Source organism: Poecilia latipinna, unplaced genomic scaffold (genome assembly GCF_001443285.1).
Source record: "Poecilia latipinna isolate Pla-1442-1.1 unplaced genomic scaffold, P_latipinna-1.0 Scaffold1095, whole genome shotgun sequence".
Lineage (NCBI taxonomy): Eukaryota > Metazoa > Chordata > Actinopteri > Cyprinodontiformes > Poeciliidae > Poecilia > Poecilia latipinna.
The window spans coordinates 131593-144175 of record NW_015113711.1 but is presented as its reverse complement, the minus strand read 5'-3'; the positions used below and the strand labels follow the sequence as shown (position 1 = coordinate 144175).

The following is a 12583-nucleotide window of genomic DNA, read 5'->3' as shown; positions in this document are numbered from 1 at the left end:
TATAATAATAATAATAATAATTGTGGTTAACTCGTCACATTCTGGCATGTTCAAGTATGTGTTCCAAGTTTTGTGCTGTACTTTCAGTTCATGTGTTTGCGCACATGTTTGTCCCATCTTCAGCTTCTGCATTGGGGCCTGGTGTGGCTAATTAAAAGAATCCTACTTGCATTATTCATGCGTCTGTAATTATACATTCCTTTTGCTGATCCACAGCCAGAGACATTAAAAATAGATCTGAGTCTCTGTGCCCCACCCTTCTAGGCCCCATTTTCTCTCTGTGTGTTTTGACTAGGCTCTCTCAGCATCTCTCTGTGTATCTGTCCTTATGAGTGTGTCTCCATCTCCCTGTCACCAGCCTCACTGTTGAAGCCCTCTTTTTGTTCTTTCCTTTGCTCCTCTCATCTCCTCCGCAGAGTCCTCGTTCTGATGTTCCTGTTTGGGATTCAGGCAGAACATTCGCCTGACAGCGTCTGTCCCGCTCGGATCTGTGGGCTGACCTCAAGTCACATCAGGCCAGATTGCAAACATGAGTATTAAGAATCGGCGATGACATGTCCACGGAGAGATTTAGCTGAGAAGACCTTTTGCCATCTCTGATCAATGTAGCGACAACAATTTCTCCTGAACAATAAAATCTCTACATCAAAAAACCTCAAGTCCAAATTGGAAGGAGGGATGAAGGCATGTTGCACCTCAATAACTTTCTTGCAGAGAAAAGTAAATCACTCAAAACATTCAGTGCCATTTTCTGCTGTGCAATCAATGCTTAGTTACCTGTGGCACTGTGACTTGTTTGCCTTGTTGATGGAAGAGAATATTTGAAGCTTCTGACTTCCAGCATGCAGAGATTTTGAGAACATATCCTTGCACATATTTACATTCTGATGAGGATCATGCAGAAAGTAGGATTTTTATTATTATTTTTTTTTTACAACCAAGTGCATCATTTAGAACTTGTCACCTACGGGTGACGCTCACAGTTGTTTCAATATGTGCTCCTGAGTATGACAAATGAATAACTGCCTTGAAACTAGAACTTCATTACTTCAAACCACTTCACTTTTGTTAGTTAATGCTACAATGTGTGCATCACTGTCATGCGCACTGTGAATAAATTCCCCATCTTTGTATGTACATTAACCCATGACATAGATAAGATATTTGAAAGCTGAGATGCTTGCAGACTCAAACATTGCTCATTCCTTCTGTTTCTGTATACAAAGAAGCAGCAGGTGGATGAGAATCGGTGCCAATGTGGAGGCAGAAGCATGAATATGCTTAGATGCAGAAATCTTGTTTTATCTCTGTTTTTATATATTGTGTGATTTAGTTGCGGTTTCATTTCATTATTTCAAGAGACAATAACTAAGACTTCAATGTATATGTTTACTTAAGGATCTACTACACAAATGTGTAATGGAGCACTCGGTTAATTGGTAATATGAGTGATTTTACCGCTTCAGGCTTTTTACTTCTATGTAAATAAGATTACTTTGAATTAACGGATCTCATACTTGAATACAATTTCTGGTGAAGTAAGCTGTTCATCATCCATGTGAGAACTTGGTTAAAAAAGCATTTAACCAGCTTTTCACCAAACGTGGTTAAATGATATGATTCAGTTCTACTCAAAGCACCAGAACATAGACATGATGTAATATCTTGTCTGTATGTTAAAGGAATGGGGATGCGTATGACTGGGCTAATAGCCTAGCCCAGGCCATGCTTCCCAATACAGTCCACATGAGTGTACAGGTTGCGTTGTGCACGGAGAGAAAGGGCAACCATAAATCATGCCTGCCTTTGCCTTTTGGTTTAATCTCACATTTTTAAACGCTGGATGGCTTGACCTTTTAATCACCTTGGGTGCCCAATCAGAAGAATCTGTAAGTTATTATCCTATTTACCAAGAGTTTGGGTGAGATTCACATGGTGGTGACTTCAGCTGGAGCCAATAACAATTTTAATGACACTGTGTAACTTGTTATATATATATATATATATATATATATATATATATATATATATATATATATATATATATATTTGAAATATCTAAACTGCTGAAGGTTTACGTTCCTGTGTTTTGATCAGGGAAATGACTTGTGAAGGAGCTGTGGTGGAAATATATTATTTTACACAACCTAAATAAACTGTTTCTTTATGCATGCGTCAGTGTGCATCCCTTCTCGCTTCAGCACTCCAGGGCTAAACTGTTCTTCCTGCTTTTGAAGATGCTTGCTTTTCTGACGTCGTTGCTGTTGCTTTGGCTCACAGCAGTTACTGGGGAATTCAATCTGGGAAGACTAACGTCATGACTGACTGAAAATGTTAAGTGTGGAGGAAAGGAGGAAACTGTATTCTGGGAAATGAGATGAAAAAAGAAGTTTGTGGGGCTGAATCTGCTGAGTAGTGAGTCCTCATTGTTCTATGACTTTGCACTAATTTCTTGTACTTATTAAAATGATGATACAAATAACAATGAAAGTCCCCAAAATACATTTTACATTAAAGAAGACAGTTTTGTGTTGTTAAACATACCTGGAGAACAACTTTATTAAATCTGTGCAATAAAACCAGTAGCAGTAGCAGCATCTCAGTAGGTTAGAATTTCGCCACAGCTATTTTGGTCATTTTATAAAAAAAAAAAAAAAAAAAAAAATCATGCTATATTACACAAACAGTGATATAATTCAAGCATACTTTTAGGTGATTGTGGCTTTCAGACAGTCAAAGAGAAAACAAACAATAAGGAATCAAAATACTGAGATGTTAGGCTACCAAAAAGTATATCCATATACTTTTACACACACATGTGCCCTTGGATTGCTTTTGCCCAAACTGCATTAATGCAGCGTGTCATGGAGCCTCTGCTGAGATGTCGAGGAAACCCTGGTTGCATTTACAAGCCACCATCTTCTTAATTTAAGATAATTTGGAAATCCATGAAAACTTAAAAGCCCATTATATTTGGGAAAACAACAGTGTTCATGGTATTGCTTTATTTGCTTCTGAAATACGACTTTGTCTTTTGTAGTTGTCATGGTAACTCAAAGCAGAAGCAAGAAAGCCACATTTTGCTCATGCAGATGTGACGTCAGTGGCGTACGTGCAAAGAGCCCATCGAGGTTAAAGTTGAAACAATTCTAAGTTAAATTCTGTATTTGATTTGTAAGTCTTGTAATTCTAATTTTTGATTGGTATTCAGTTAAAGTCAGTGTACATTTTGATGCTTATGCCAGTTAATATGCAGTTAAAAACAGCAGAGCTCTAAAACAGTTGATTTATCCTGTTTGACACACTATGCCTTGGTTGTCTTCATCTAAGTGAAGGATGGAAATGTGAAAAAGGTAATGTGTGAAGTTACTTATTACTTGTGGGAAAAGTAAACCCATTTTATAAGACAATGGTAATGTAAAACACTAATGCTGAACACTAAAAGGTTTGTTAACAAATAAAGAAAAAACGCAATCTGGATGCTAAAGGCATAATAGAAACCTTCAGATTGTGCTCATCACTGTTATAGCAGTCCTGACACTCGGGACCTGTAACAATCGCATGGCTTCTCAAACTATCAATGACTGGGAAAACTTCCCTTCAAGAGTAGTTTAATGTATCAGATGTAGCCCATATTCTGGATATGTGTGTGTGGAGACCCTTGAAACACCGAGTCAAGCTGTAGTCAACACTGTGTAAATTTAACACAAACTCTTGAATGGACTTTGCTTTACAATCCTCTCCAGGCTGTGGGCATCCTTTCTTTTATTCAACTCTACTGTATGCTTAAATACAACTCTGTGAACGGCTAGCATCAGTGGATGTTTGCTGGACAACTGTGAAGTCAGCAGTCTTACCCGAGATTGTATTAGAGGGGATCACCCTTTCCTTTCTTGCAGCTCCACGGTGAAATCGGTTCTTTTGTTTTCATGAAGTCTTGAGAGTCTTGACTCATTTATAAAGTAGCTCATTTTCACATGTACTTTTGCTCAAGTCTTGTTAAGTATTTTGTCTTTAATTATCTGTCCCGTTTAGTTTTTGCGCTTTGTGTCATTAATCATGTTTTAATTTTTATACTTTGTCTTATCTTTGAATGTGCCATGAAAAAGAACATTTCATAGCACAATGCTATGGGACACAATTTTTGGGGAAACTGAATTGTGGGTTTTCATAATTATCAAAATAAAATTGAACAAAATAAATAGTTAAATAAAAAGTTTAAATGTTTTGGTTATACCTTTGAAAGAAAATATCTTCAGTTGTATTTTCATTTATTGGTTACATCTGTACATAAACGAGACATGTCACACAGTCGGGATTCCTGATGGGATAGACTCCCTCCTCTTGCCGTGCTGCAGGGGATTCCCACATCCTGTTCCATGGGCTTTTCATATGGTTGGAGAGAGCAGCAGGAATAAGCCCTAGCACCATGCTGGATTTCCTGTCAAATGCTGATTCCAGTGCAGAGCGATAGTCCTGACGTAGAGCATTCAGGGTTCGAGCGCAGAAATGGAAAGCAGATCACAGATCTGCGCCTAAGGGCAATGAGCTTCTCAGAGCCATGCCTCAGGGAGAGAAAGCTAAGCCAGCATAAACTATTACCATCTGCCAGCAGTGGTTTAGCACCTTTGAAAGTTGGAGAGGTGTGAAAGTGAGAGCATTTCTTTCTGATCTTTTTTTGCTCTCCTGATGTTGGTTTGGTTTCCATATAGAAATGAATCTAGTAAAGATCCTTCAAAACGCAGTGATGCTGGACCATGTGTGTTTTTGTGGTCAGCAGTTGGAGACTACAGAAGTTTTGCAACTTTTTCCTCCTGCTAGGAAAATGAAAATCATGATGGCTTAATCTATCTTCTGAGGAGCTCTTCATTCTTCCTTTTTGTGGTTTGACGAATTACAGCAGCAGTAGGTTTTTCTTTTTTTTTTTTGCAAAAATATAGATTTACATTTGTTAAAACTGTTCATCACATGACAAAAGATAATGAAATGTGCAATATGTGACAAAAAAAGAAGTAAAAATCAAGCACCATTGGATCGTCTCAGTGGTCCTATTGCCATATGCAGAAATGTGCTACTTCTGGGCAGAAACATCTAATCAGTCAGGAGGAAGGTCTTAGCACTGCCAGTCATGCTGCTCATATCCTGCTTCTGCACCGAACACACCGTCGTTCAGGCACAAGGTTGCCATTGTGCTGCAGCTGTGCTAATGGCGGAGAGATAACCTAACGTTACAGGAAAACTAACAATTTGAGTTCAGTTACAAACTGCTGTGGAGGAGTTTTGGAGGGACGACATTAGTGTAGCACAGAACAAAGAGTGAAGGACCTATAGGCTGTGCTTGTTAAACTTTTTAGTTCCCTACTGCAGCTTTAAGAAGTAGGCAAATGAAAACACAACAATGGAGGCATATTAGTAGGGCATACGAGTAGGCAATCAGTTAGGAAAAACAAATCTTAGCATTTGACCATATATTAAGTATTTCTCAAAAATACTATAATGTAAAATAATAGGATGGGGTTGTTTTACGGAGATTATTTATACTGTTGACCTATTGCACCCTAACCCTTCCTACAAAATATCCATAAACATCCAAAAAACAGGGAAGTTATGCTCAGTTAAGTCAATTAGATAGTTTCATTGTTCAAGAAGTTACAAGTAGATGCTGTTGCCACGAATAAACTGTAGGACCCTGTTGGGATATTTTTCAGGACAGCATGTTCAGCAGTGATGCTCTTCCATGAATCAAAATAACTTATGAAGACACAGCGAAGTGGGCCGAGAAGCCCATTAAAAAAATCAGTGGTGGCACATGTCATTGCGGTGTAGAGGAAGAGATCCACTGGAATAATGTGCTTCACTTTGACTTCTTCAGTACAATGTTTGAACTTTATGCATGTTTTAGTACCACTTTCGCTCTGCAACTTATGAGAAACGCAAGTGAAAAAAACTTTACTATTGTAATAAATTTTAAACTTGGAAGTTCTTTAGTCTTTGAAATTGCTGAGCTCAGCGTTTGATAAAACCTTTTCAGTCGTCCCTAACATGCCAAAAGCTGCAGAGGGGTGATTGAAACCAGGGCTTTGCAGCAATGAAGCACCACTTTTACAACTTTGATGCTATGAGCCATAGACCAATGTTCTCCCTGTCTCTTCCACCAGGATTCCTTCACATTAGATCATTAATCACAGGGAGATAAAACATTGCAGAGCTGGGACAACAGCTGGTGGTAAGTCAGTGGTAACCTTTTGGTGTTATTGATTTTGGAGGGGGCCAAAGAGTGAAATACACCAATATACACTGGCACACGCCATAAACTTCATAGTGCAGCCTGCTGTTTTCCATACACTTGCTGCTTCTCTAATATGTAACCATACTAGTTCATAATTTACCTATCGTTAGTCCTGGACTTGTTTTAATTTTGACATTTCCCATTTTGGCTAAATTCATTCATGTTTTATAACTCTTTGATCTTAATCAGATGTTATTACCATACTTGGAATATGTGAAACCCTGTGTTTCAGCGGTGGAAGTGAAATTGGAGCATTACATCTAAGCTGCCTCACTTACAGTTTTTCTCAGTGAGCATGTTTGATACATTATACAACTGATATTGGGCATTGTGTACATAATACAGGTCAGCAAAAAAAAAAAAAAAAAAAAATATAGTTTTAGCTATGTGGACAACCAGTAGAGCTCCAAACCATACAGTAGAGATTTGATAAATTTCAAAATAATTTTAAACAGTAATAAAAGAGTGATATTATGTTTCATAGAAGTACAACGGTCCTAAAAATATGTATACTGTAAAGTAAATTAGGAATAAAATATTCTGTAGTTGCTATTTTGATTTGATAGTGAGCTAAAATGGCAATTACCTTAATTTCTAAAATGGAGACTAGGAAAAAGCAAAACAACAAAAAAACATATTTAAGCTTTAAAACATACCACTCGCTCGCATATGGACATTAAGATTACAGACAACGAGAATCCTTTGATAATATTCTGATCCCTTATGTGTCAGCCAAAGTTTTACATGTAAACCCACAAGTTCAGACATTTTACCTGTTGACTCCAAAAAGATCCAGATGAAACCTGAGTGTTACCGAGAGCTTTCCATATATACACCGTGCAACCACTCCCATCTACCAATTTGTCATCCAGAGCTGCAGTATTCCAGTGAGATTAGCTCTCAATCCCACCTCCCCATCTCACAGGAAAACATTTTCATCACTTATTCTTTTCATAAAGTGCCAGATTTGTCATGCAAACTCCTATTTTGAACGTTCTTAAGCTATTTTATTGTAGCCACTTCATTTTTAAGGCATAGTGTTTATGCATTTTCTGTCTCAAAGCAACCTTAGATCTTCTGTTATTGTGCTCCAAACTTCCTTGTAACTCACAGAGTGATTGTAAAATCATAATGTGCCGTGTTCCCTGTGCACGTTTTTGTCTTCCTAATGTGCCCTCAGCTCAAGAAAAGCCTGGCTCTGTCAAAAGATGGATAGTGAGGCAAACAATTCTGTTAACTTTTCAGGCATTTGCAGATATATTTTCTCTTTTAATGTGTTTATCATGACTCATGAGCTTCTCTATAGCGGCCATTAACATATGATTATCATCTCAAAGCTAATAGCTTTGTCTGTTGTTCTCTTCTTCCTAAATCTAGTCGTTTTCCATCTTTAATGTTCCTTTCTTTCCTGTCTCCTTCCTTTTTCTGTCATTTTCTCTCTCGTGCTTTCACTCTTTTGTGTGACTCCACATTCTGCCCTGCAGCTCTTCAACATCCCAGATTGAAGCCTTACTCCCACACAATGCTCTCCATTATTGCTTAATTATCTGTGGCCTGCCATTTGAATAATGTGCAATCTCTTAATCTCTTTAACATTTGCTTTTGCTTGCTGTTATTTTTATTTCCTTCTAACTTTATTTTTTTCCTCTGCTGCTTTTTTCCCTGAATTCATTCTCGTTTCTTGTGATGTCCGAGAAGCATCAGAAAACTTCTTTATGCCAGTCCATGTTACACTTCCTCCTGAGAGCCAATTGACTCACTAGTTGGTTCATAAAACTGTACAAAAAACCCCCCAAAAAAACACTTAAAGTGTAAATAACCCCCCTCTGAAAGCATAAACCCACCCCTGGCAAATTTTGAAAATTTTCAGCAAAGTCAGCGGAGTCGAGAGACACAGCTGAGAGCGGGGTTGTGTGGGGGTGTGATCAGGACGAAAGAAATACTGTTGTCAACTTATCCACTCTTTTGCTATATTTAACTATTTTAAGACTCCTCTAGTGACTTTTTTTCAGAACAGCTGGTGATAAATCTAGCATCAATTTTTCTGTGTTGGAGACTTTTATGGCAAAAACTTTCTGCAGCTCGGCTGCAGGCAGCATGTCGGTTCTGAGTGAGCAGCCATTAGTCGCTATTAGCTTCTTTTGCTTCCTCAGAACGACTGCAGCCAGTCTCACACAGTCATCTGTTCAACAGTATACCTTCGCTAATAGCCAGAGCAGAGGAGGCCTATTCTACTGCGTATCTACGTTGCAAATAAATCACACATTTGTAAAGCTAAGTAAAGCTATTGATCAGTGCTCGCCAGTCACCACGACAACTCTCACAACAACTCCTGACTCGCCACCTGGCAGGGACAAAGAAGTGGGGAGGGAGAGCTGTGCTTTTATACCCAAAGTGATGGAGTTATACCAAGCCGCAATGCTGCAACCTGAGGAAAATTTAACTGCCTAAGAACCATTTGACAGGAAAGGCCAGGACACGGTTTTTAGGACCAAATAATGGGGAATCAAAAGAATTGCACAAAAATGCCAAAATTTGCACAAAACATAGAGATAATCTATTTGGGTAGTTTATCTGTAAAAAAAAAAAAAAAGTTGATTTGGGGGCGAGTTTACTTTGGTAGTTGCAGCTTTGGTTGGTAAGATGTAGCAAAGTGTCATTTTTGACTAAACCCAAAGACATAAAATAAACAATAACCACTGCACCAGCTCACTGGTGCAGTGAGCTGGTGCAGACAGCTTACCTGTCTGTCTGTCTGTCTACAGACAGACAGACAGGTAAGCTGTCTGTCTGTAGCTTACCTTTCAAATTAAAAATGAATAGATAAATCTATTAAAGAAAATAATCTCAAATTAACAGAGCTAGACATTAAGGCCTTTAGAAATAATTATTTTTCAGAATTAATTCAATTCTGTTTTTTTTTTTCTTCTTCAAATTCTTTGTGAGATATATCAGATGATTACCTTTATAGTCTTCTGTTCTCTGAAGCACCATGGCATCATAGGATAATCTATTAAAAGCATGAACTGACATGTGTTTTATATGGGTGCATTTGTTTCAGTTTGTTAAAAGTTATCTGATTGAATTTTTTGAAATGTGTATGTGACTGCATGGTCCCTGCAGAAAATCAATTGGAGCTTTTCTCATGGCTCCTGCCGTATCAAATGCACACGCTGCTTTATTCCAGTGAAAATGTGCTCATGTCTGTTGTCTTCACTGTTTGCGACTGATCATTTACCTGAAGCAACAGTATCTAGGGAGATTAAGTAAAATAGAGTAGCAAAAGTGCTTTTGTGTTCAGTAGAAAACCACAAGATTTGTTTGAGATATGGGGGAATACTTGTAAATGTATTACTAGTAGAACACCAAAGACGCAAATGTCTTTTCTTGTGTTGCTGCTTTGAAGTAAAGTGTTGTTATTTCAGCTACGTGGTAGAAATATGCCATCGTAATCCACTTCCCTCGGCTTTCTTCAATTTTATTTTAGTGTAATAGTTAATAATGAGTGCATGGCCATTGCTTTTTAAAGCTGTTTGTACTCAATTTAAATTCCAATTGTTTTCCATTGGTTTGGTACATTACAGAAATCAATAGCAGACAATAAACACTCACTCACTGCTTTTATGAGTCAAATCAACCTTAGAAGGGCAGTTCGAGTAACTGTGTTCACTCCAGAAGTCATTATGGTCATTTTGAGCATGAGTTTACAAGCCATTTTACAGGTTTCTCATCAATACACATTATTAGTCTTAGCAAAAATATAACAGCAATTTTCATCACAATTCTATTTCATCTGTATGTTTGTAGATCCAAGCACTCTCTTGTTTACTGAGTAACATTCTATACGCGGTTTATACAATCAGCTTGTTCAGTGCTGCCATGCTCTTGCCTCAAATCGAAGAATAGACATCGTATTATTCAGAATTTCACATTAATGACCTGATTGTCTTTACTCTTTTCACAGGGTTGGTAAAGCTTGGAATTCACTGTGTGACCTGCCAGAAGGTTGCGATAAAGATCGTCAACCGCGAGAAGCTCAGCGAGTCGGTACTAATGAAGGTAAAGTTCCAGACTTAAGATTTATGGTTTTAAAATCGAATATTTTGGATTTTCATTCTGCTTTAGGTTTTTTGTTACATTGAAGAAACAGTTTTCAAAAGGCCTCATTATTTTTTGTCGTTTTTAAACAAATTATTTTGTATAACAGATCAACGTTTAATCCTTCCCCCCTTGTTGTTTTTTTTATAAATATTTTTTTGGTAACACTTTATTTGAAGGGGGTTGAATAAGACTGACATGACACTGTCATAAACACCTGTCATGAACATGAATAAGCCTTCATGAATATTTATGACTGTTGTCATAAAGCGTCATTCGGTAAATTATGACACTTTTAATACAAAGTTGACATTATTCAAAATGTATTTGTTATGACACCTTGACATTAACCAAGAAATCATTACTGATATAAATTTGTTATAAAAGTATTACTGATTGCACTTGAAAAATTAGGTAACTTTATGTTATTAAAGGTAAAGTTTAAACAGTAATGATTTCATATGTTTTAAATCTAGTGTACAGGAAAGTCAAGCTGATACACGCTTTGCTACATATTTCTAGAAAAAGAAAAAGTTGTAACATCGTGGAATGTGTTGAAATGACATGCAGCACTGAACAAAAGTATTTTAAATGAGATCTTGTATTGATTCCTGAGTGAAAATGTAGTTTTCTGAACTGTGCTTTCTGTCACTTTTAGATTTACTCACCGCTTTACAAGTTCAGTTTTCATAAAAAAAACAACAGTTTAAGATTGATTCATCCTCAGCAGCTCGTCATATGCGAAGCAGTCTTGGTAAAGTTGTAGCAAATTCTACAGTCACTCATGTGTTCAATTTTGTTAGAAAGGGGTCAAGCAAACTATACCTCCACTCCCACTCATAAAAATCCCATTTTATTAAAAGATTTATAGTGAGCTACTTGAAATGTAAGTGCTATTAAAGTCTCAGTGCACCTCACCTGCGCAGTGCCTTGGTAGCTCAGATTTCATTTCACTGTAAAAATACTTTTTTTTTTTTTTTTTTCTTGCCAGTCTTTGCTAGATACTCAACCTTACTTTATGAGTGAACAGCCAGATTTAGTTGCAAGTTGGTCACTGAATTGCTGTGTCTAAAATGACTGTGGCACTTCTTGCAGCAGATACACTGCAAGAAGTGTGTGTTCTGCACACACAGGGTCTGAAAAAAAAAGTCTTGGGCATCTCCAGCCTTCACCTGAATAGCATATGAGGTGATTTTTATCTTGTTCACTGCTACACAACCCTTAAAAACAAAATAAAGTTGGGCTCTTTGCAATGTCTCTCCATAGACATATACAAGATTATTCTAAAAAGTTAGAATATTATAAAGATTATATGGTATATTGGTTTCTTACACATTAAATTAAATATTTCAAGTATTTGTTTTTCTTATTGTAATTTTGATTATTTTAGCTCACAAATACAGGTAAGAATTGGTGCTAAAATGCAAATAGTATTTTTTCTTTGTTTTTATTTAAGTAAAATAACTTTTTTAGATAGTCAAATCGAAATGATATGATTTTAAGATGGTGTACATATTTCAGTTATTTGCACCGTGTATTTGTGTAGTCTTTTGAGTCTGTTACAGGATGCCACACCCTTCTCTATAAATGGCACAGCATCATAAAACACTCCAACCTCTGTTTTGCATCAATGTGTGCCTCACTCCATCAGGCCATCCCTTGAAAATATTTCTAGAGTTTCCCCAAAAAGACTTGACCTTGATCACTGCTAACTTTTGAAAGCTCGGATAAACATAAACCCTTGAAAAAAAAATTATTTTTTTGTATAACATTTCTTATTTATGCTGTTTGAAAATAAAGCACGTAAGGAAAATAACTACAATGAGGCTTAACTGAAAAATGTCTATTGAAAGCTTTGAAGCTGTAACTTTAAATATATTTTTGCTTAACGAGACATATCTGTACGTTCCTCATTAGATGTCATGATAATTTAGTGTCAGAAACTTTGATTGGCCACTTACCGCAGTGTTTCTCTCTCTCTTTTTTTAAATCAAGTTGTTTTTTGTTCTTTCTCATAACATCTCAGGACTCCTGCTGGGCACCTTCATTCTGTCTCAGCTCAAAATAGTCATTATATGAAATTGTCTCTTGAGTTGATGGTATGGTTATAAAAAAAAAAAAAAAAAAAAAAAAAAAAAAAAAAATAGCAAAAACAAAAAAAAAAAGGATTTTTTCCAAAAGTTTCCCAATTGGGAA

At 36.8% G+C, this 12583-nt stretch overlaps 1 protein-coding gene across 4 annotated transcripts in view; it reads left to right on the top strand.

Moving 5' to 3' along the window:
- LOC106959558 (serine/threonine-protein kinase BRSK2) overlaps positions 1–12583 on the top strand; it is a 196736-nt gene that overhangs the window by 94686 nt on the left and 89467 nt on the right. For all 4 annotated transcript variants that reach the window (XM_015052206.1, XM_015052203.1, XM_015052204.1 and 1 more), the window contains exon 2: positions 10254–10348. In XM_015052206.1, the coding sequence (XP_014907692.1) occupies positions 10254–10348 (95 nt within the window). The remainder of the gene's footprint in view (positions 1–10253; positions 10349–12583) is intronic.